The sequence below is a fragment of the Rhinoderma darwinii genome, chromosome 3 (assembly GCF_050947455.1).
Source record: "Rhinoderma darwinii isolate aRhiDar2 chromosome 3, aRhiDar2.hap1, whole genome shotgun sequence".
NCBI lineage: Eukaryota > Metazoa > Chordata > Amphibia > Anura > Rhinodermatidae > Rhinoderma > Rhinoderma darwinii.
Window position 1 is genome coordinate 193,269,247 of NC_134689.1, and position 25,687 is coordinate 193,294,933.

A 25,687-nucleotide genomic window follows, 5' to 3' on the forward strand; every position below is an offset into this window, starting at 1 on the left:
TATCCTGCAGTTCAGTGACAGGTACCGGAAGAAGAATGAAATGGAGCGCGGAGGCTCAAGCAGAAGAAGCGGGGATGCAGGATCGGTGTGCCGGTGAGATGCGGCTGACGTGATTTTCAATTTTTTACGCGAGTGGAGGCTGTACAGGAATATATAATGGGAGTACGTACATTATCAAGCCGCCGTTTTTATCCCAGATCTGCATCTAGTTTTCGTTGTTTAGTAACAGTCGTGATATCTATCATGTGTCGGGATATAATACTGGCATTGTTACTGCGTTATAATTCTACTCATCACCATGGTCTGATTTACAAAGCATCACACATAAAGCGCAATGTACAGCAGGCACCTGAATACTGTTCATAACACTATTGAGAGCAACTTCATGTCAGAAATGATATATAACATTACAATATGCTAGCAATTCCTTCAGTGAATGAACAGACCCCACAGTCCTGCAGATTATTATTTGCAGGTAGACGGAATATTTCCAATAATAACTTTATATTAGGGCATTATTAACTGTCCTATTCCGCAACATATTTTTTAAGGTGGCTCCACGCTGGAGCTTGTGGTTTTTGAATTCTACGTTATCGTGTTTACCTTGGAAAAGACACTACCCGGTATCCATTGTAAGCCTTTATTTCAAGCTCCGCTTTGTCCCGTCAATGACTTGTCTAAATAATAACATTTGTATAATCCGCACATTCCGATAGAAACCTGATGATTATAAAGTGGTGAGTGATGCTACGTAGGTAGATACTGCTCGTATTTTGCTGTAGAAGAGGTTTGATCCAAGATCCTGTGCCAACCACTGATGTGTAGGGTTCATAATGCTTTACCACGGGGCGTCTTATTTTCAGTGGTGGACAAGAAGTTCCACTTAAATCTTCAAAGAGGTTCTGCAGTAGCTGAGGTGTGCATTATAAGTAATAATGTACCCGTTACAATAATTGATAAAGTTTAACACGTGAGATCTGTGACCTGTATAAATTTGCTCGTCCTGCGGCTTTGTGATTTTCTATGTTCGTGGATCTCCTTGGTGACTTCTAATATTCCTCTGTCTTACAGTAGGGGGTAGATTCCATATATTTTTGTTTTATTGCTGATCTTTAAATAGCGTATACATTGTTCTTCATTGTGTTTCAGATGTAACTATTCATAGTGTCCATCAACATGAGGTTTAGGAAAGTCTTCTCCAGAGAGATCATCGTTTAGCCATCACGATGTCTAGCATCACGCAGCTCTTTGGAGACTTGTGCGAATCGCACTTGACGGGATTCCCATGGAAAGCTGGTCTGGGTATAAGAAACCAAAGCAAGAAGAGAACCAAAAGACGGCTCAAGAGGTTGGCCTATGACGCGCTTTTTATCCACTTATACCAAGAAGAGACTCGTAAGCTGCAGTCAAAAACGACCAAATTGCCAGCGAAAAATAAAATGTTAATGCTTTCCTTTAATTTGCGTATTGGTGGCATGAATTCAGAGGCAGAACGTCTAGAGGAACTGCTGGAACACGTTGAAAAGATTAACGGCGAACATTTCACAAACTTGTGTGCGGTACTAGAGCTTTTAGTAGATCTTGCAGGCACGGGTCCACCACAGGTTCTTCCACCCAAACGAGACCGCTTTCAAAACAATAAATATGTGGACAGAAAACCACAGTCCCAAGGATATGATTATTATGATGTTAGTGTATTTGAAGTGGACATTGGGACCTTCTTGGCTTATCAAGAGTGTGACATAAGCAACACTATCAACAGTACCCTTCAAATCATGGAGGCTGCGCCAGGCACGGGTCTTCCAGCCATGGGCCAGTTTTCGCAGAACTTTTCCAGTAGTGACAAGTTTGAGAAGGAAACTCGTGTATCACTTTTTGGAGCCCTTGTTCACACTCGAACAAATGATATGGATATTAAATTGGATCTTCCTCCAGTACCGGACAGTGCTGACCTGTCTGGATTGGCCATAAAAGTATGTATTTTTATGTGTGTATCAACTTATACTTAAAGGCTATGTAAACCTTTGAAAGGCAATTTTTTTTATATATTATATATACTGTGTGTGTGTGTGTGTGTGTGTATATATATATATATATATATATATAAGAGATGTATTAGTGTGTTTTGTGTAACTTTGTAAATATTTGTTATTAAAATTAGATTTTACTTTTTAGATACAGCTGCTCTGTATTCTCTATACAGAGAAGGTGTATCTAGCGCTATTCACGGAATCAGTCAGTCCCACAGACCTGACGGATTCAGTGTCGGCCGGTACTGTGTGTCTCTGACACGCAGGATCCTCCTGTAAACTATCACATCTAAGTTATGAACTTGGATGTGATCGATAGCAGCTTTATCCTGCGCGTCTCCCACTGACACTGAACCCATCATGTCCGCGGGACTGACTGATTCCGTGAATAGCGCTAGATACAGCTGCTCTGTATGGAGAATACAGAGCAGCTGTATCTAATAAAGTAAAATACATTTTTAATAACAAGTATTTACACAGTTACACAAAACACACTAATACATATCTTTATAAAAAAAATAATTTGCCTTTCAAAGGTTTACAAAGTCTTTTAAAGGGGTATTTCCATTTTAGTCATTTATGGCATATCCACCGGACATGTAAGCACCATGTTGTTTTGGAGTTACAACCAGGTTGGTTTAGGCGTTATGGCCTTGCTGCAACATATTTTTGTTACCATGGTATGATTGATGCTCCTGAACAGCTGATATCCATAGTTATGGTTCCCAAAATGCAGTAGCTTGCCACTCCGGCAGTACAATATTGAATAGATTAGTATGTATTCACCCTCAGGGGAGTCGCTATTCTTTTTGCTTCCAGGTTCCGCAGAGTATTGATCAGTCTGAAGATGAAGGATTCCAGTCTGCATCAAATATGACTCCCGAATCTCAGTCCGAGCCAAGTGTGACCTCTGATATTGATCTGTGGGAGGCCATACTCGCATATGGTCCAAGTAAACGTCGCTGTTGGGAAAGAATAGGCTTGTAAGTTATACGTTTTGTTTTCTGTTTTTTTTTGTTTGTTTTTTTTAAATATCTGAAACTATTACTTAAAATTTCGAAGTGTCCTCTTGTACACCAGATTTTAAGTTTTGCAACCAAGGGCTGTGAAACTGCGCTAGTCCGTAAGTGGACTGGAGATTACTGGCACATGGGAAATAAGTTTGTATGAACTACAAGAACGTACTTGGGTATTTGAAAGCATTTCTGATTTTATAATTCTGTGCATTTTACGCAATTGCTAAATATATTCTTTAAATCTGGTATGTTGACTTTAATATAGTTGAATTGGAATAGCTCATTTGAGCTTCTCAAACAAAGTAAAACTTCCTTTTATTGGTTGAACCTTCAAATACTGAAATAAGCGATTTGCAATATTACATTAAAGTGATACACGGACGCGCCATTTCTGCTGTAGTCCTCCAGGTAAAAGAGAAGATCCCTACCTCACCGAGGCAGGCCGAGAAGCTTTTGACAAGATGTATAAAATTTATGAGGGGAATCTGCAAATCCTTAGTAATACAATTCTACAGTCTCCAGCACATGCCATGCTTAAGGAATCGGAGCTGGTGAAGGACGTACTTAATGTACTCATTGGAGTTGTATCTGCGACATTCTCTTTTAACCAGGTAAATCCGTGTTTGTCAGTTATTTACTATCATTGGGCCTTGTTTAGATGTCTTGTGGATATTCAGCATGTGTTGTGGAAATTTCACAAAAATCTACAGTACAATGCTAGTGAATGGGGCTTTTAAAACCCAATCCATACACAGCGGAGAATTCCACGTGTATTTTCAAATCTACAGCCTGCTTTTTACGTCACTAATTTTCGCCGCATAACTCTCCATTTGCAAATGTGTGGCATAAAATGAAAAGGCACTGGATTTAGGTGTAGATTCTGTGCCCAATTCCTCTGGCAATATGGTATTTAATGCCCCATTCACATGCACCGGAAAAAAACCTCACAGAATAATGACTGCTCCGCAGACTTTATAAATCATGTTTATTATTTAAGTAAATCCTGCATTAAAATTTCAAGACTTATCATTAAAAATCGCAGGTAAACACCGGTAATTCAGCAGGCAAAATCCACACTTAATACTGTGTTTTTTTGTATGCATTTTTAGGTGCGGTTTTTACATTTTGATGCAGATATTGGCGCGTTTTATTTTTTTATAAACTTGTCAGATACAATTCTGAGAAGGAAATAAAAGATACGTTTACATGCTGCAGATTTTCAAAGGCGCACCGCGGGTCAATTTATGTGTGGAAAAATTCTGCAACGTGTAGATGAGATTACTTGAAATGTCATTTGTTTTGCTGGTACTGTATCACGCTGCGGATTTGCCACAGAATAATCCATGTGGCAAATCCGCACGTAATACACATCGTATGTATGTGGCCCAATGGTACTAATCAGTGTTCGTGTCTGCATGCAAATCCATGGCAGAAGTCCACAGCGGAAACTCGCATTTCTGTTGCGGATATGCATGCAGATTGTCCTAAAAATTCATGGTGGATTTACCTTCAAAGCCTTACCAAAATCAATGCGGTTTTTCAGATTTTGACTTTGTAACACAGGGAGATTGTACGTTCTGTCTGCAAGAATCAGTCCGTTAGCTGGAGAGTTCACACCCTGTCCTCTTTATTCGCAGTCTAGTCAGACCTTCGTGGTTAAGCAGGGCGTCTATGTCTCTGGGACGTCTCCTGAAAACATTGGCAACCTGTTGGCACAAGTGGGAGACTATGGCACTTACTACACCAGGCTGAGCAATTTCTCTCTTCAGACTTGTCTGGATTCCTACCAAAATAAAGGCCTTGTGTTTCAGGTAATATGGTTACTTTCAGGTTATTTTGGTCAACAGATGTTTGTTCTTGGGGCAAAATATTTATGGGTTTTATGTAAATAAGCTTAGATGCTGAATAATATAAATGTGCTATATACCGCATGTTATGCTGCAATATCTGAACAAGCATGTGGAATTAAATTGTGTATATCTATCTATTTGCAGGCATTTAAAAGTGGCCTCAGAAAATACCTGCAGTATTACCGGGCGTGTGTTTTATCAACTCCGTGTACGCTATCACTTCTCACGATCAGCTTCCTTTTCCGGAAACTCGGTCGTCAATTAAGGTAACTATCAGTAAATTGAAGGCCGGATTGAATGAAGTATTCCACCCAAAAAGTTCCTACAGCACCGGGGTTTCGGAGAACATCAGTTTATTTTTGGCGGTTCCTTTACATTTTCTAATAATATTTCCTAATTACTTTTTGGTAGGAAAGATCGGAATGCACAATTCATCCCTTCCTGCCTTAGGACTCATTCAGACGAGCGTAAAAGTCGTCCGTGTGCTGTGCACGGAAATCACGCACTGCACACGGACCCATTGATTCCAATGGGGATGTTCACACATGCGGCGAGAGTCTGCTGTGTGAAACTCACTGCATGTCCTATATTGCTGCGTTTTTTATGCACTCATTGAAGTCAATGGGTGCGTGAAAACCACGGACAGCACACGAATGCACATCCGTGTGCAGTGCGTGATTTGCACATCAATTCCATTAAAAATAAATATATAAAAATGTGCTTTGTGAGTGCGTGAAAAACACATGCCACTCGCAAAGCACCGAAGCAATAACGCAATGCACACGGACCAGATTTACGCCCGTAAATCTGTCACGCTCGTGTGAATGTAGGCTTAGCCATTCTTTATTTTAGTTTTTTCCACCCTGCCTTCAGAGAGCCATAGTTTCTTTTATTTTTCCGTCTACATAGCAGTTTGAGGGTCTTTACTGTACGAAGAAACTTTTTAAAAATTATTTTGTGGGGTGGACTAGAATGACCACCAATTCCTCCATTGTTTTTTGGCTTTTGTATTTACGGCGTTCACTGTATGGTAAAAATAGGGTCTGTCCATCTCCTCATTTACCTCGGTATCATGGCTGCCGATGTCCACTTCCTAGATTGTCCTCTATTTGGTGGGCAGACTCATCTTGATAGTCAGTTCAGGCCAGCGGCGATATGATGTTGCGCTGCGGGCCAGAACGTTCACGCTCCCGATGCTGCTATATACAATATCCCAAGCAACATTGGCATTGTACAAGGCTCCCGGATTCCACCATGAGCCCCCTGTTCCACCACTTTTGCGTTATCCCTTTATTTCCCCCTCCTCCCAGGTTTATCCCTTCCCACTTCCTGTTTATTGGCAGCGTTACTGCCCGTTCCATCCCCCAGTTCTTGCGGTCGGCACGTCCGTTCAATTGGCATCGAGGCTGCTACTGTGCATGCCCTGGAGCCGTCTATACACCTCTATGGACATTCGAGGCATAGGCGAAAACTGCATAAGTGCTGCCTCCACTGCAGGGCAGCCACGGGGTGGCATTAACCCTAGGAAACTAGCAATATACAAAGAGAGGAAGAATATGTTAGAATATCAGGAGAAGGATAACATTTTTAAAAAATAAAGGGATTTAGATATTTATATTAGATTATCATTTGATATCAATGAGATGGGAATACCCATTTAACTTTATTCTGTCAATATGATTTCGCCAAATTTATATCTTGATTTTTGTGGGCCCAACTAGGAGGACCAACATGGCAGACCTTGGGGCCTTCATTAGGGTGACTGAAGGGAACCCCCCCCCCCCCCCCCCCCGCCGTCTAATGGCTTAGTTGCGGTCACTATTGATCTACGATCCCGGCAGTTAACGCAAGGAGTCAGCTTTAATAACAAATGTTGAGAAGAGAAAAGACAAAAAGAATAAAAAGCGGAAGTTATTGGGTATGGAGGGGAGGGAAAGCAAAGTTGTCCCGATTGCATCATTTTGGGCAGTTTGTGCAGGCCACGAAGCTAAAGGTAACTCCTATATTTAGAAGTTGTTATTATAAGTTGGTGTAATCAATCCAATAAATCCATGTGCTAATATATGATCTACTGGTGCCCTGCTGGTTGGCAGTACCATCATCCATTTTCGTACTTTGTAGATAAATTCCCATAGAGGGAGCATCCTGCTTTTTCTGTAGCTATGGAATGCAGGCTGGAGTCATACTTATCAGATGTCTTAGAAAGGTTGTTCTTCTTCTTTGGTGATTTCTGACATTTTATATGCACTTTTCATCTTTGTTATCTGACCGCTATAACCAACCAATTTTGCATGTTTTATATCATCACAGGTATTTAGCTGAACTTTGCTGCATAGGGGCAGTGGGCCCAGGATCCACTAGGGGGAGCAACACTTCCTTTCCAACAGTGAGTCACTTAGCTAAATAGTGTGAGCTTGATAATTCATGCTTTATGTGGACATTGGTTCATTACCTCAATTATAAAAATAATATTTTTCCCAAAAATAGAATAAAAACAAAAAACGGCTCCTTCGGTATAGTTTGTTCAACACGGGTAACCTGTACGGGTTATTGCAGTGAGCTAAGAAGCAATTACTATGTGCTGTTAAACTGGTGTGTAGGGACATTTTTTGTATTGTTGTGGCTGCCAGTTTTGCAAAAGTGACAACTGCTGCAATATTGGTTGTCATTTTTGAACAGTCTTCTGAGAAACTAACAATCAACTGTCATTCTTTTAGCAGTAGCTAAAGGTAATTTAAAAGTGGTAACCGATATGGCTGAGTTACTCGTATAAATAATGTTTAGGTTGAAAAATGTCCCTTTAAGTAGGAACTCAAACGGCAAACATTATCACGTATACTTTTAAGTCGATTATCTGCTTACCACTATCCCTTGAGGGACAACATACAGGAACACAAGTGTCTTGTAATGAAATGACTTGTCATCATGGTAAGGCTGGGGTGTTGATTTTTTTTTTTTGTACAAAGAATATAACAATCTTTTTAAGCTCTATACAGTGGAGAAAATAAGTATTTGATCCCTTGCTGATTTTGTAAGTTTGCCCACTGTCAAAGACATGAACAGTCTAGAATTTTTAGGCTAGGTTAATTTTACCAGTGAGAGATAGATTATATAAAAAAAAACCAGAAGATCACATTGTCAAAATTATATATATTTATTTGCATTGTGCACAGAGAAATAAGTATTTGATCCCCTACCAACCATTAACCCCTTAATGACCGGCCTATTTTGGACCTTAATGACCAAGCTATTTTTTACGTTTTTCAATCGTCGCATTCCAAGAGCTATAACCTTCTTATTTTTGCGTCGACATAGCTGTATAAGGTCTTGTTTTTTGCGGGACAAGTCGTACTTTTTAATAGCACCATTTTTAGGTACATATTATTTATTGATTAACTTTTATTAACTTTTTTTTGGGGGGGAATAGAAAAAAATCTGAAATTTCGCCACTCTTTTTTGCGTCCTAAATCTACGCCGTTTACCGTGTGGTATAAATAACACAATAACTTTATTCAGCGGGTTGTTACGATTGCAACGATACCAAATTTGTATAGTTTTTGTATGTTTTACTACTTTTACACAGTAAAAACTCTTTTTTTTCAAAATTATTTATTTTTGTGTCTCCATATTTGAAGAGCCGTAACGTTTTTATTTTTTCGCCGATGCGGTCGTATGAGGGCTTTTTTTTTGCGGGACGACTTGTAGTTTTTATTGGTACCATTTTGGAGTAGATGCGACTTTTTGATCACTTTTTATTACATTTTTTTAAAGTCAGTATTCACAGAAAACAGCAATTTTTCCATAGTTTTTCATTATTTTTTTTACGGCGTTCACCGTGCGGGTTAAATAATGTTATAGATTTATAGTCGGGGTCGTTACGGACGCGGCGATACCAAATATGTGTAACTTTTTAACTTTATTTTGTTTTTTTAATAGTAAAGCATTTTGTAAGGGGAAAAGCTGGGTTTTTCATTTTTTTCAAATTTTTTTTTAAATTAACTTTATTAAACTTTTTTTTCACTTTTTTACTAGTCCCACTAGGGGACTATAATATGCGATTCTCCGATCGCATTTATAATACACTGCAATACTTTTGTATTGCATTGTATTACTGCCTGTCCGTTTAACACGGACAGGCATCTGCTAGGTCATGCCTTCGGCATGATCTAGCAGGCATTCACTCCAGGCAGACCTGGGGGCCTTTATTAGACCCCCGGCTGCCATTACAGACACAGACACTCGGCGATCGTATCGCCGGGTGTCGGTGGGGGAGAGAGGGAGCTCCATCCCTCTCTCCAAAACCACTCAGATGCGGTGCTCGCTATTGAGCACCGCATCTGAGGGGTTAAACGTGTGAGATCGATACTAATATCGATCTCACACGGCAGAGCAGGGACGCTCCCAGCCCTCAGCTGCCTCTAGCAATTGAGAGCAGGGAGATCTAACAGTTCCCTGCTCTGTAAACTTATTCCGATGCCGCGACGTAAAAAGTCTATGGCATCGGAATAAGGCCCGTTAGTGACCGACGTAGAAACACGATGGGCCGGTCACTAACGGGTTAAGAGTTCAGCCTCCTCCAGACCAGTTACACGCTCCAAATCAACTTGGTGCCTGCATTAAAGACCGCTGTCTTACATGGTCACCTGTATAAAAGACTCCTGTCCACAGACTCAATTAATCAGTCTGACTCTAACCTCTACAACATGGGCAAGACCAAAGAGCTTTCTAAGGATGTCAGGGACAAGATCATAGACCTGCACAAGGCTGGAATGGGCTACAAAACCATAAGTTAGACGCTGGCTGAGAAGGAGACAACTGTTGGTGCAATAGTAAGAAAATGGAGACATACAAAATGACTGTCAATCGACATCGATCTGGGGCTCCATGCAAAATCTCACCTCGTGGGGTATCCTTTATCCTGAGGAAGGTGAGAGCTCAGCCGAAAACTACACGGGGGGAACTTTTAAATGATCTCAAGGCAGCTGGGACCACAGTCACCAAGAAAACCATTGGTAACACATTACGCCGTAATGGATTAAAATCCTGCAGTGCCCGCAAGGTCCCCTTGCTTAAGAAGGCACATGTACAGGCCCGTCTGAAGTTTTCAAATGAACATCTGGATGATTCTGAGAGTGATTGGGAGAAGGTGCTGTGGTCAGATGAGACTAAAATTGAGTTCTTTGGAATTAACTCAACTCGCCGTGTTTGGAGGAAGAGAAATGCTGCCTATGACCCAAAGAACACCGTCCCCACTGTCAAGCATGGAGGTGGAAACATTATGTTTTGGGGGTGTTTATCTGCTAAGGGCACAGGACTACTTCACCGCATCAATGGGAAAATGGATGGAGCCATGTACCGTCAAATCCTGAGTGACAACCTCCTTCCCTCCACCAGGACATTAAAAATGGCTCGTGGCTGGGTCTTCCAGCACGACAATCACCCGAAACATACAGCCAAGGCAACAAAGGAGTGGCTCAAAAAGAAGCACATTAAGGTCATGGAGTGGCCTAGCCAGTCTCCAGACCTTAATCCCATCGAAAACTTATGGAGGGAGCTGAAGATCCGAGTTGCCAAGCGACAGCCTCGAAATCTTAATGATTTACAGATGATCTGCAAAGAGGAGTGGGCCAAAATTCCATCTAACATGTGTGCAAACCTCATCAACTACAAAAAACGTCTGACTGCTGTGCTTGCCAACAAGGGTTTTGCCACCAAGTATTAAGTCTTCTTTGCCAAAGGGATCAAATACTTATTTCTCTGTGCACAATGCAAATAAATATATATAATTTTGACACTGATTTTCTGTTTTTTTTTTATATAATCTATCTCTCACTGGTAAAACTAACCTAGCCTAAAAATTCTAGACTGTTCATGTCTTTGACAGTGGGCAAACTTACAAAATCAGCAAGGGATCAAATACTTATTTCCTTCACTGTATATGGAACTTTGACATTTTATTCTAGCGTACATGGTTAATTCTTTTTTTTTTTTCCCTCAGGGTGTTAAATTGCTGTCGTACCTTTACAAAGAAGCTCTTGAAAACAGCAGCAATGAAAATTACTCAGTCTTGTTGTCGCTCCTAAAATCCAGTTGTGAACCATACACAAGGTAAGGCGCTTCCCATACTTGGAGTCAATGATTTAAAGCTCGTCTTGCCTATCAACGTTGTATGAAACGGAAGTACACCAATATTGTCACATTAAATGTGCGGTTAAGTGGCTTTAATCCTTCCATCTACAATAATTGTAGGTATGTGGGGCATTTTATAAACCTTTTTCCATTTTCGGAACTGCCATTCACTTCTATGGGTGTTACGGAAACAGCGTAGCTCAGCGAGCTATGCTGCTTTCTACTTACATGGTCGGAAATTACAAGTGGCAGCGGGAACAGAGAAAGGTAGAACAGGGTTTAGGGGGCCCAATTCTAGAGATAGGTGTGGGTCCCAGAGGTGGGAGCCGCATCTATCTGACATTTGACATATCCTGTGGATATGTCATGAATGTCTCTGATGGGAAAAACCCTTTAATAATTGATCATTTTTTAATGAAATAGTATACACTATAAGTAAAATATACAAATGGATTTGCTGTTTGCGTCAACCTCCGTATGCTGCATATGTCCTTTATGTTCAGGTAGCACTGATGGTAGGGATCCATTGTTGACTTTGGGCAACCAATGATACTATATTGTATATACCAGGTGGGATACAATCTACATTTGTGGACTTTTTCAGATTTATCTATGACTGGGTCTACACTGGTGTCTTAAGAGATTCTTGTAAAGAATTCATGATCCAGGTGAATGAAGACTTCCTTGGGTTTAGAGGTATAGTATTATATATCCCTTGGAATTTGCTTTGCAAAGTTTCCTGTTAAGCACTTCGCCCTTATTGACTTGTTCTGTTTCCGTTAGATAAACGCTACTGGACTCATGGGTATGTTTTGATCTCTAAAGATGTGGAAGATTGCGTGCCGTTCTTCTTGAAGCATCTAGCTAATGAAATCTACATGTGTGGGAAAACTATCAATTTATTGAAACTATGCTGCCCGAAGGTGGGTACCGATGCCAGGATTTGTAATTTTTTTATTGAAGTATAATGTATGCTTGTACTTTCTACATATTTAGAAGACAGAAAGTGAAGCATTTGCTTATTCTTGTGTTCTAGCACTACATTTGCTGGTCTGATATCCCTGTACCTCGAATATCTGTTACGTTCTCCTTGGAAGAATTAAAGGAAATAAGGAAAGACTGTGCTGTGTACATAGCCAGAATGGATAGAATAGCACGGCAAAGCAGCATCAGCAGAGAGGAGAAGGTAATCCAATGCAAGTTATTCCTGAGAATGATTGGTTGTGTATACAGTTTCTCATTTCTTCGCTTATTTCAGAAGTATTTATTATTACAAAATAATGTTTAAATTAAATGTGTTTTTATCAAAATTGACCACGAAAAATGAAAGCCATTACGGGATTTGTGTTCCAACCAAATTAAAATCTGTTACTTCAGTTTGAACACTTGGAGGACATGATTGAAAATTTCTGTTTATCCTCAGATTATCGCTGTAATTGTAATAGGAAAAGTTACCAGCCCAGAATTATTTTCTTTTCTAGGATTAGATCTCGGCAAAATAATTTTTTTCATGACAAATAAAAAAAAATAGGAATCTTTCACTTTAAAAACATATTTGCTGTCATTTTAGTCCGGCTGTCATTGTACGTTCTGGTTTCTTGTGTACTCTGGTCTGATGTGTTGATGAACAACATCATCATAGTCATGTTTTTTGCTGTTTTTTAGGGGTTACAAGCGGAAATTGCTAAACAGGACTTAATTACCCAGGCTCGTGAAACATCAGAAAAACTTCTAGAAAGTTCTAAAGGTTTGATTTAAATTTTTTTGGGGGGGGGGATTTTGTTCTTTTCGGTTTTTTTTTTTCCTCATTTCTTTTTTCTTTTTTGTAGATCAACTGCTGTCAGAGAGAATGTCTTCAGACGCTAGAAAGAGGGAACTGTTTCTGAAGCTAAAAGAGCAATATGAGAAAGATTATGAGGTAAAACTATAATATGGTAGTGCATTCGTGAAGTGATATAATGTGATATAACGTACCGGAGAATAGAAGTGCTGGGGGATCAATTCCTCTCTAAGGCTACATTCACACGAGCGTATCAGATTCACGCACGTGAATCTGGTCTGTGTGTATTGCATTATGCATCAGTGTGCTTTGCGAGGGGCATGCGTTATTCATGCACTTGCAAAGCACGTCTTTTTTTTATTTTTTATCATTTTGAATTGATGCGCAAATCACGCACTGCACACGGATGTGCATTCGTGTGCAGTGCGTGGTTTTCACACACCCATTAACTTCAATGAGCCCGTAGGTGCTTGAAAACGCACCAATATAGGACATGCAGCGAGTTTCACGAAACGGACTCTCACTGCGTGAAAACTCCTGCATGTGTGAATGGCCCCATTGAAATCAATGGGTCTGTGTGCTGCGTGTGATTTTCAATGCTCAGCACACGGACGGATGTTATTCACGTTCGTCTGAATGAGCCCTAACAAGTAAACATGCGTGTAATCCGTAAAGTTTTTCTTAGAGGTTTTCTACCACTTGCATAAATGTGTGATTGGTGGTTTTGGGTTCTGGACCATGTGACACCCCCCAAGGATCTCTAAAATGATGATTGGAAATGCTGTCTGAAGTATAGATTGGTAATGATGCTGTAAGATTTACTGTAACTTTTCAATTTTGGATATAGAGGCGACTTGCAGCCAAGCAGGAGGAGGCTGATGATGACTTCAGCTATGCTCGAGAGCTACGTGATCGTGAGAAAAGGTTAAAGGCGTTGGAAGAAGAACTGGAAGTGAAAGCGAGGTAAGCCTTGTCAATGAGCCGTTGATGTGCCTTAATCTCTTTCATATCAATTCTGTCATCTAGCAATTCATTCTTTCCCACCAGAAATGCTGCTTGCTGCCTGTTTTTAATTTAGTTTTAGAGAATGTTGAGCATATGTTTTGATATTATATGTCATCAATATCAGATCATTGAGCATCCGACCACAATGTCTAGAACAAAGCGGCTGCGATTTGAATAGTAAATCTGGCCCTATGAGTTCTCAAAGTGGGTTTCTGGTTTTATGTAGAATCCGCGCAGAAAAGCAGGCAGGAGGTGATGTGGGTGGATCACCACCGCCGTCCACTGTTTGCACCTCTGAAGCAGAAAGTAAACCAATAAATTCAGACCCTAGAGCAGATATCTTAATTAATTCAGACCCCAGACTATAAACCTTAAATGGAACCTGTCAACAGGATTTAGGCCCCCAAACCGCCACCACTGCCTTTATAATGTGTATAAATGGCTATCTACACATATCCCTATATTTATAGTTAGTGCCTGCATTCTTCAAAAGATGTAAGAGGTTCTTGGAGTGGTGGAGGTGGGACTGCTCGTGTGACCGGACACGGGGTCCATTCCCTAATAACACCCATTCTGACTTGATTGATGTGCCTAATGTCCTCTTCTGGCAGATGCGCAGTGCGGCGATGACGCTGGAGTAAGTACACCCAGCTTCACTGCGCATGCGCCGGAGCATTTCCTGGACTTGATACAATTGTATCCAGTTTTCTCAGCTGTGTACCAGATATGTACAGGTTTGCAGCCTGTTAAAGTAAACAAGAGAGCTCATTCACTGACCGCAAATAAACATCTTGAATATGGTGAGGTTTTAACCCCTTAAGGACACAGCCTGTTTTGGCCTTCAGGACACAGCCTATTTTTTCAAATCTGACATGTGTCACTTTATGTGGTAATAACTCCGGAATGCTTTTACCTATCCAAGCGATTCTGAGATTGTTTTCTCGTGACATATTGTACTCTATGTTAGTGAAAAAATTTGGTCGATAAATTCAATATTTATTTGTGAAAAACTTCAAATTTTAGCAAAAATGTGCAAAAATTAGCATTTTTCTAAATTTAAATGTATTTGCTTGTGAAACACATAGTAATACCACACAAAATAGTTACTAGTTACCATTTCCTATATGTCTACTTTATGTTTGCATCATTTTTTTTCACGTACTTTTATTTTTCTAGGACGTTACGAGGCTTAGAAATTTAGCAGCAATTTCTCATATTTTCAATAAAATTTCAAAAGGCTATTTTTTCAGGGACCAGTTCAGTTCTGAAGTGGCTTTGAGGGCCTTATATATTAGAAAGTCACCATAAATCACCCCATTTTGAAAACTGTACCCCTCAAGGTATTCAAAACCACATTCAGAAAATATTTTAACCCTTTAGGCGTTTCACAGGAATTAAGGCAAAGTAGAGGTGAAATTTGCAAATTTCATTTTTTTTGCCGAAATTCATTTGTAATAAAAAAAAATCTGTAACACAGAAGGTTTTACCAGGGAAACGCAACTCAATATTTATTGCCCAGATTCTGCAGATTTTAGAAATATCCAACATGTGGCCCTAGTGTCCTAATGGACTGAAGCACAGGCCTCAGAAGCAAAGGAGCAGCTAGTGGATTTCGGGGCCTCCTTTTTTTAGGAATATATTTTAGGCACCATGTCAGGTTTGAGGAGGTCTTGTGGTGCCAAAACAGTCGAAAACCCCCCCCCCCAAAGTGACCCCATTTTGGAAACTACACCCCTCAAGGCATTTTTCTAGGGGTATAGTTAGCATTTTGACCCCACAGTTTTTTTGCAGAATTTTGTGGAATTAGTCTGTGAAGATGAAAATCACCTATTTTTCTGTGGAAACATAGAATTTTTTCATTTTTACAAGGAATAAAGGAGAAAAAGCCGCCCAACATTTGTAAAGCAATTTCTCCCGATTACGGCAATACCCCATATGTGGTCGTAAACTGATGTTTGGACCCACAGCAGGGCTCAGAAGGGAGGGAGCGCCTTTTGGATTTTGGAAGCAGATTTTGCTGGATTGGTTTTCAGTGCCATGTCGGGTTTGCAACGCCCCGGAGGGACCAAAACAGTGGAAACCCCCCAAAAGTCAACCTATTTTGGAATCTACACCCCTCAAGGAATTTTTCTAGGGGTATAGTGAGCATTTTGGCCCCTCAGGATGTTTTTTAGAGCTAGGGTGACCAAAAAACAGCGATTTTGGCGCTTTAAATTCTTTATTTATTACAGCGTTCACCGTGCTCAATAAATTACGTTTTTATTCTGCCGGTCGGTACGATTACGCCGATACCATATGTGTATAGTTTTTTTTAAGTTTTGCAGCGTTTGCACAATAAAATGAAGTTTCTATAAAATAATTTATTTTCTGGGACACGCTATTCTGAGCCGTAACTTTTTTATTTTTTCGTCAAAAAAGCTGTGGGAGGTCTTGTTTTTTGCGGGACGGGTTGTAGTTTTTATTGGTACCATTTTGGGGTAAATGCAACTTTTTGATCACTTTTTATTCTATATCTTGGGAGGGGTGGTGACCAAAAAATAGCGATGCTGACAGTTTTCAGTTTATTTTGTTTGTGGCGTTCACCGTGCGGAAAAATTAACATTATAGTTTCATAGATTGGGTCGTTACGAACGCGGCGATACCAAATATGTGTACTTTTTTTTAACGTTTTCATTTTTTCCCTATAATAAATGATTTATTATAGGAAAACAAAACCTTTTATTTTTACACTTTTATAAAACATTTTTATTAACTTTTTTTTACTTTTTACACTTTATATTTTTGTTTATTAACTTTTTTTTTTACTTTTTACACTTTCTTTTTTTGACCTGCAGCTCTGATCGCTGCTAGAATACATTACACTACCTAGGTAGTGTAATGTATTCCAACTGTCAGTGTGACGTCACAGTCACTTTGACAGTTGGTCTACGAGGATCAGCAGAGGCTGATCCTCATAGGCTGACATACATGGCAGACCTGGGGGCCGTTGTCTGGCCCCCAGGTGCCATCACAAGCATCAGAAGCCCCCACGATTGCATGGGGGCTGCTGATGCGCTACAAACCCGCTACATGCGGAGATTGCAATCGAGCCCCGCATGTAACGGGTTAATTGCCGAAATCAGCGGCGATGAGCCGCTGATCGGCAACACTGGAGAGTGTCCGCTGTCGGGGACAGCTGATCTCCAAGTTCCCGATGCACACTGTCGCCGACAGTGTGCATCGGGAACGACACAGTGACTTCCTGTCACTCTGACAGGAAGCCTATCAGGACCAGCCGAAGGTTGGTCCTGATGGGCTTCTGTCCATGGCAGACCCGGAAGCCATTGTTTGGCTTCCGTTTGCCATACTAACTATCGGCAGACCCCGCGATTTCGGACGGGGGTCTGCCGATATGTTAGAAACCCCTAAAATTCGGCGATTGCACCCGATCGCCGAATTTAAGGGGTTAATGCGCCGAAATCAGCGGCAAAGGACCGCTGGCCGGCAAGAGGGGAGTGTCAGCTGTCGGCGACAGCTGACCTCCTGGTTCCCGGTGCACACTGTCGCCGACAGTGTGCACCGGGATTAACTCAGTAACTGTACGTCCTCGTGCGGGAAGTAACTTCCCGCAACGACGTACAGTTACGTCCTGGTGCGGATAGGGGTTAAAGCACAAATTATATTAAAAAGTTGTAGAACTTTTCATTAATACAGTGAATAAGCTTTATTCACATAAAACCAGAAAATCCCCAATGCCACTGAAAATTACAAAATTGCTGCAGGCTGTACAGGAGAAGTTTCCAAAACAACGCTTCCCTCTTTGATATCACTTCCTGCTCTGCAACTATTGGCTGAAGCTGCACCTCACAGACTTTCTGCTCTGCATCTCTTCCCCAATGCCTACATACACTCTACCCATAATACTGTTAACATTGAGAGCTCTAGACTCTCATTTTGGCCGAAATGAAGCTGCCAAAATGGAGACAAAAGCATTATTAGTATTATGAGCATAGTACATGCAGGGAATATTCAGAGCAGGAAGTCTGTGTGATGCAGCTTCAGCCAATGGCTGCAGAGCAGGATGTGATGTCAGAGAAGGGGGCCGTCGTTATGGCAACTTCTCCTGTACAGCCTATTAACTTGTGGCAGTAGTGGTTATTGCATGTAGTGTGCTAAGGACCTGTTTTGTACAAATAACTTTGAAAACTTGCATTTGAGGGACCATAGGGAAAAAAATGAATGGCCATGCTATGTTAAATGACCCATATAGATCTATAAATTCTGAACATTGTCCTGGAGTTTCACTTAAAATTCCTTCTCACTTTGGGCTTATGAGTCTATTGGGTGGTCTCACTCCATGATTGAAAGCCCTACTTGTTTGATTATACATATAAATCTTTTCCCAAGAGACTATATGTCCATCTGTCTAGATCTTCCTGCTTTATATTTTCCCGCAGGTAGGACGGCATGTTCAACATGACAGGGTTGCTTTAACAATAGGCAGAAGTGCCGCAGTAATGACAACGTATGCATTATTGTCTGATCTCTTGTTGTGTATCTAGGGATTTATTATAGCAGGCTCTACGGCACACACAGATATTGCTGTAGCTGTATACTTCTTTGTCTAAAATTTTTATTTTTTCCAAGAAGATGGGAAGGAAGGAAAGATGAAAGAGGATGCTAGATATACCGTAATGATTTACAAATCTGTTGTACTGGGGTTTTCTTATTGGCCTGATTTAATGACTTGATTTGCAAGATAAATGTATATGATCTCAGGGGCCACACAACAAGCATGACCTTTTTAGTCATCAATATGAGGGACCTTTAATGATTTCAATATTTGTAATGTTCTCCTGTTAATAGAGAAGAACTCATTCAACATTACAGTCGGTTATCTGAGGAGGCCACTCGGAAAGAACAGAGATCTCTTTGGAAGCTTCAGCGTCATAAATTAGAGACTGCTCGCTTGGAATTTTTTTTGGATGATGAAAAACACTTGCAGGTATTTCTGATTCATGCGGTCATTGTAGATTAGTACAGTACAGAGTATTCTGTCTTTTAAATGTCCTGTCGGTGATTGTGGCTTTTCATACAGGAATTGCTTGAACAGAATCCAGTGGGTTCTTCTAGACCACAATTACAGATTCTGCAACATCCAGAAACTCCTGATCCTGCACCTGCATCATATACTCCATTGGAGGATCAATTAGATAAGGTTCGTCTTGTGATTTGGTATATATCATTTAATGTGCGTTTAATAATTTTTTTTTACATTTCGAACACCTTTATGTTAACATCTATAAAGCAGCCCTCCCTTCTATGACATCCACATGCCCTAAATGGGACAGGGTTTGTCCTGATGAGTAAACCCCTCTTAACTTGTATGACATTCAATCTATGATGTAAAAGCAGCAATTTTCAGAGCTGTAAGAAAATGCAAAATGTATGGGAATATTGTGCAATTTCTGCACTGACTTTTACAGGGAACATGTTCCAATGCTTTGCCAGTCCTGTCCTGTATCATGACCTAAATCTTTTCAGCAGTTTAAAGTTCATTCATTTATGGCATAATGTTAAATATCCATATTTTCTGCTCTACAGACACCTGCTTCTGAAAACGTGTCTTCGGGCAATGCAGATGATGAAGTAATAGATAAGAGTCTTATTTCTATGCAAAACACTGTAACTTCAACTAAACAAAAGCAAACTGATTCCTTAAATTCACCAGACCAGGCAGTAGATGGCTCAAATATGACAGATACACCTGCTTTGGAATTTGCAGATTTTCTACCTGTAGCACCCACAGAAGAGCAGGATACACCGCTAGATGATCAGGCTCGTATTGATGATGCTCTACAAGATATCGGTTCTGATCTTCCAAAAACCACAGAGAGCAACGAATCTACAGATACATCCAGTATTATTCCTGTTAGTGAGTATGACTTTAGCACAGTTTTGAAGCCAGTGGCATTTACACAGGTCTCTCAGGAACACATGCAGATTAAAGAGTGTGCGTCACACGAAGAACCTAGGCGGCCACATTGGAATATACATGGGCACTCCTCCGATGCCAGTATTAAAGTTGGAGAATATGTTCCTGATGCTGTTGTGCCCAAACCACAACCTAGTCAGCATGGCCATTCTTCTGATTCCCACATAAGCGTTGGTGACTACATGTCGGATGTCAAGTCTGCTCGACCTCGATGGAATCTTCACGGCCATATTTCTGAAGGCCACATAAACATAGGAGAGTATGCTTCTGATATAGAGGCTTCAAAGCCGAAGCAGAATGTCCATGGGCATGCATCTGATGCCAATATCAAGATTGGAGAGAATGTGTCTGATGTTACATCTTCAACACCACAGTGTAATGTCCATGGGCATGCATCTGATGCCAATATCAAGATTGGAGAGAATGTGTCTGATGTTACATCTTCAACACCACAGTGTAACGTCCATGGACATGTATCTGATGCCAATATCAAGATTGGAGAGAATGTGTCTGATGTGTTATCCTCACGACCTAGGTCGAATATCCACGGACATGCGTCACAGTCTCATATACAGCTTGGAGGGCTTGTCTCTGATGCTGAGCAGACCAAACCACGCTGGAGTGCCTTTGGCCATGCCTCTCAGTCCAGCATTAAAATTGGAGAATGGTCTCCCACCGTGGACACTGATGTATCTCCACAGCTCAAATCAGGACATGGTCATTCATCTGATTCTACAGTTCAAAATGTGTTGTATGGTGAAAGATTGACTTCCAGTATGGCTACTGAAACCTCAGAAGCAGAAGATCTTCCCTCCGAACACACAGGTTCTTCTGACGCTGTGACTGTATTGTCACCACCAAGTGTGACAGAAAATGAAAATTGTATTAAAGAAGGTTAGTACTGCATACCTAACTTGGTTATTATATATAAAATATATACAATTTACTTAAGTACCGAAATAATATAGTTCTAAAGATAAGCAGTTTTCCGTTAATAAGGCTCTCTGCTGATATACCACAGAGCCTTATTAACGGAAAAACTATGATCTGTGTTGATCCGAACACTGAGATCCCCGCTGAAAACTAGGGACCTCAATTCTGGGCAGAGAGCTGGCCGTCCATGTGGGGGTCACTCCTCACAAAAATGAATTTAAGATACAGAAATACCCGAGCATGCAAACTTGGTATTAGAGAATATCCCAATGGTCAGACACCTACTGATCAGTTTTAAAGGGAACCTGTCACCAGCATTTCACCTATTGAACTTTACTTATCCCTCACTGGCCGCTGCTATAAAAAGTTCATTTCCGTTATCCCCTCTCCTAAACTCCTCCTCCGACTGTAAATAACGGTCTGCAAACATTTTGCGCTTTTTATCGTAATAATGCGGTATATCTTTGTGCGCACACCCCAGAAGAGGACATCAATGCACAAGCGCGGGATTTTGTGTGCGGTGGGAAGCCGAGGAGCTGTCAATCAAAAGTAAGGAGACGGGGTTAACTCGGAAAGACTCGAGGAATGAAGATATGACTCTTCAAACAAAGATTTGACTCTATAATGCTCATTAGCATACGGTGTGGGAACACTAAAAAACTGAATACTTAAAGAGAACCTTTCACCTCCACATACATGTGCATCATGTAATGGGGAGGGCTGCACAAACACTGGGGCACTTTACTTTTTTTTTTCTACCTCCCTCAGTTATTTAGAGATCGGTGCCGTTATATTTGGCGCCCGATATTTAAATAACCCCCTGAACTGTAAATGGGGCGTGTACTGGCAAGGGGGCGTGTTACTATAGCTGTGACACTGTCCAATCAGATATGGACAGTGTTACAGTAAGAGCGAGGATAGAGGAGAGAGAGTGTGTGTGCGCGCTCTCATTCTTCAGCTTTCAAGATCAGTCTTCTGCCGTACTGGCAAGGGGGCGTGTCACTGCTACGGACAGTGTAAGAGCTGTGGAGAGGAGAGTGCGCATGCGCGCTCTCATCTCTTCAGCTCTTGCGAGAGATCATTCTTGTACATTGTCTGCCGAACTGGCAAGGGGGCGTGTGTCTGCTACTGGCAGTGCAAGCGCTCCCCAGCTCTTACACTGTCCATAGCAGTGACACGCCCCTTGCCAGTTCAGCAGAAGACTAATCTTGACAGCTGAAGACTTAGAGCATGCGCGCGCACACACACTCCTCGCTCTTGCTGTAACACTGTCCATATCTGATTGGACAGTGTCACAGCCATAGTAACACGCCCCCTTGTTATTACACGCCCCATTGACCGTTCAGAGGGTTATTTAAATATCGGGCGCCAAATATAACGGCACCGATATCTAAATAACGGAGGAAGGTAGAAAAAAAATGTAAAGTGCGCCAGTGTTTGTGTAGCCCTCCCCATTACATGCTGCACATGTATGAGGAGGTGAAAGGTTCTCTTTAAGCTACAGAGCCGTCTAAGAAGACAATTTATAGGTTATATAGAAATGATTTTTCACCCACTACCACCAGGTATTGCTGGTTTAATAGGTGAAATGCTGGTGATCGGTTCCCTTTAAGATCTATCTTATTTATGTGCCATGAAATCACCTTGAATGTAAATATAATATCCTTGTATAAGATTTACTAGAGCCACCAGGGGTAGATATAATTGCCCTCAGTTGCAGACTAGCCATTAACCCTTTCACGACCAAGGACGAAAATGCACGTCCTGGTCGGCTGCTAGTTCCCGCACCAGGACGTTCATTTTCGTCAGTATTTAAAACTGTCACTCTGTGTAAACACAGAGTGACAGACCCGCGCTGACAGCTGTCCTAGACAGCTGACATATCAGTCTCGCCGGACAACGGACCATCGCTGCTGCTTTCGGCAATTAACCCCTTAAGTGCGGCGACGGATTGCCGTCGCTGCATTTAAGTGGTTTGAAGCACATCGGCAGCCCCCACGAAGTGATCGTGGGGGCTACCGATGCTTGTCGTGGCAATCGGAGGTCAGACAATGACCTCCGGGTTGCCATGTACGGAAGCCTCGGAGGAGCAGCCTCCGGCCAGTCCTCCTCGGCTTCCTGTCAGAGTGACAGTCACGTCACAATGACAGAGTACATTACACTACGTGTGTAGTGTAATGTACTCTAGCAGCGATCAAAGCTGCAAGACTAAGTGTCCCCTAGTGGGACAAGTGAAAAAAGTAATAAAAATGTTTTAAAAAAAGTGTAAAAATAAGTTATAAGTGATATAAACATGAACTGCTTTTTTTTCCCTATAATAAGACTTTTATTATAGAAAAAAAATGGACACGTTAAAAAAGTACACATATTTGGTATCACCGCGTTCGTAATGACCCCAACTATAAAACTGTAATGTTATTTTTCCCGCACGATGGACACCCCAAAAAAAATCAATAAAAAACTACGACAGAATCACAATTTTTTTGGTCACCACCGCTCCCTAAATAAAGAATAAAAAGTGATCAAAAAGTCGCATGTACCCAAAAATAATACCAATAAAAACTTCAATCCGTCCCGCAAAAAACAAGCCCTTACACAGCTTTTTTGACTAAAAAATAAAAAAATTATGGCTCTCAGAATGTGGTGACACAGAAATTATTATTTTTTTATAAATAAGTCATTTTATTGTGCAAAAGCTAAAAAAAAAGCACCAAACCTATATACATATGGTATCGCCGTAATCGTACAAACACGCAGAATAGAGTAAAAATGTCATTTATAGCGTACGGTGAGCGCCGCAAAAAGAAAACCTAAAAAACTGTCAGAATTCATGTTTTTTGCTCAGGATTGCAAAAAAATTGAATAAAAAGTGATCAAAAAAAATCGCACATACCCCAAAATGGTACCAATGAAAACTACAGATTGTCCCGCAACAAATAAGCCCTCACACAGCTCCGGTGGTGAAAAAATAAAAAAGTCCCGTCTCTCTGAATATGGCGATGCAAAATGTGCAGAGTGTTCCAAAAGCGGATAAGATCGGACGCCATTTATCAGTGCGACACCGGCCACATATCTATGAATTATTATTAATTTACCCCATTATTATACTCTCTTATTATGCCCTGATGTTCTCCGCACAGATTACATGTACCCCCAAATTATAAACTGAAATACCAGCAAAACCCCAAACAAAACTACCATTAAGCAAAACCTGCGCTCCAAAAGCAAAATGGCGTCCCTCCCTTCTGATCCCTACAGTGTGCCCAAGCAGCAGTTTGCGCCCACACATATGGCATCGCCATACCCGAGAGAACCCGTTTAACGTTTATGAGGTATTTGTCTTCTGTGGCACAAACTGGGCACCACATATTATGCACTAAAATGGCATATCAGTGGAAAATTGCAATTTTCACTTTGAACCATCCGCTGTGCACTAACCCCTTTGCGCACTATGACTTAATTGCCCGTCATGGTGCGGCGGTTGATGTATGGAGCCGGCTCACGTGCTGAGCCCGCTCCATACGCTGCGGGTGTCAGCTGTGTATTACAGCAGGCCCCCTCGGTACTAACGGACAGGTACAGCGATCGCTCTGTTACAGAAGCCTGTAAAACTAACAATATACTGCAATACATTAGTATTGCAGTATATTGTACCAGCGATCCAATGATCGCTGGATCAAGTCCCTTAAGGGGATTGATTAATAAAATGTGTAGAAGAATTATACACAAAATTAATGAATGGGGAAGAGGGGGGAGGTAGACCTCCAGCTCACCGTTTAGTTGTGTCTGAGTGCAGACAGCGCCCGGATTCCCGCGCGGCCAGCGGTACACAACAGGAAGAAAAAACAGAACCAAGATCCAGCGCTGGGTGTGCGTTAAAAAGGAACTCCTGTTCCAATTTTATTGGTATAACAAAGATAAAAATGATAGAACTATATGGAGTAGTTCTGTGGCAGAGTACAGGAATGAATGTTTAGGTGAAGGATAGCAGTAAGCCCTGTTCAAATGTGCCTACGCGTTTCTGACACGTCTGTGTCCTTATTCATGGCATGCATGAACACATTTGAACAGGGCTTACTGCTATCCTTCACCTAAACATTCATTCCTGTACTCTGCCACAGAACTACTCCATATAGTTCTATCATTTTTATCTTTGTTATACCAATAAAATTGGAACAGGAGTTCCTTTTTAACGCACACCCAGCGCTGGATCTTGGTTCTGTTTTTTCTTCCTAGAAGAATTATAGTTATTAGTAGTGAGAATTTTTTTTTTTTTAAAGTTAAAAAAAAACCACCTTTTCGCATTTTTCTTCTAAAGTAATGTAAAAAAAATGAACAAAATTGGTATCGCTACGTCCGTAAAAGTCCGAACTATTACAATATACCAATATTTAATTTGCACAGTGCACACCTTAAAAAAATATAATAATTGAAACCGCCAAAATCGCAGTTTTTTTTTTTGTCACCTTCGCTCTAACAAAAAAATGTAATACAACTTTTGAATCAGTTTTTATGTACCAAAAAATGGTACCAATAAGAACTGCAGCTCCTCCCGCAAAAAATAAGCCCTCACACCGCTCTATTGATGGAAAAATAAAAAAGTTATGGCTCTTGGAAAGCGGGGAGTGAAAATCTAAAATATGAAAGCAAAAAATGGATCAGTCCTGAAAGGGTTAATTCATTTCTAATGAAAAAACGTATGATCACATGTGGGGTATTTCCGTACTCGGGAGAAATTGCTTTATAAAAATGGTTGTTTTTTTTCCTCCTTTATCCCTTGTGAAAATTAGAAAATTCAACATTTTAGTGGAAAAAATTTTGATATTAATTTTCGTGCCCTAATTCTAATAAACTCTGCGAAAGACCCGTGGGGTGTAAATGCTCACTATACCCCTAGAAAAATTCCTTGAAGGTTTTTCCAAAATGGGGTCACTTTTGGTGGGTTTCCACTGTTTTGGTCCCTCCAGTGC

At 40.9% G+C, this 25,687-nt stretch overlaps 1 protein-coding gene across 2 annotated transcripts in view; it reads left to right on the forward strand.

The window, feature by feature from the left end:
- TUBGCP6 (tubulin gamma complex component 6) overlaps window positions 1-25,687 on the forward strand; it is a 38,467-nt gene continuing 12,780 nt past the window's right edge. Inside the window, exons 1-17 of one of the 2 annotated variants that reach the window (XM_075857195.1) lie at window positions 1-93; window positions 1,150-1,973; window positions 2,850-3,013; window positions 3,447-3,657; window positions 4,684-4,857; window positions 5,041-5,162; window positions 7,207-7,282; window positions 10,895-11,004; window positions 11,630-11,721; window positions 11,809-11,948; window positions 12,062-12,211; window positions 12,691-12,772; window positions 12,855-12,943; window positions 13,653-13,768; window positions 18,656-18,794; window positions 18,888-19,007; window positions 19,394-20,678. In XM_075857195.1, the coding sequence (XP_075713310.1) occupies window positions 1,227-1,973; window positions 2,850-3,013; window positions 3,447-3,657; window positions 4,684-4,857; window positions 5,041-5,162; window positions 7,207-7,282; window positions 10,895-11,004; window positions 11,630-11,721; window positions 11,809-11,948; window positions 12,062-12,211; window positions 12,691-12,772; window positions 12,855-12,943; window positions 13,653-13,768; window positions 18,656-18,794; window positions 18,888-19,007; window positions 19,394-20,678 (3,817 nt within the window). In that variant the 5' untranslated portion in view covers window positions 1-93; window positions 1,150-1,226. Of the gene's footprint in view, window positions 163-1,149; window positions 1,974-2,849; window positions 3,014-3,446; window positions 3,658-4,683; window positions 4,858-5,040; window positions 5,163-7,206; window positions 7,283-10,894; window positions 11,005-11,629; window positions 11,722-11,808; window positions 11,949-12,061; window positions 12,212-12,690; window positions 12,773-12,854; window positions 12,944-13,652; window positions 13,769-18,655; window positions 18,795-18,887; window positions 19,008-19,393; window positions 20,679-25,687 lie in introns of both variants that reach the window. The other variant, XM_075857196.1, reaches the window with a different exon arrangement.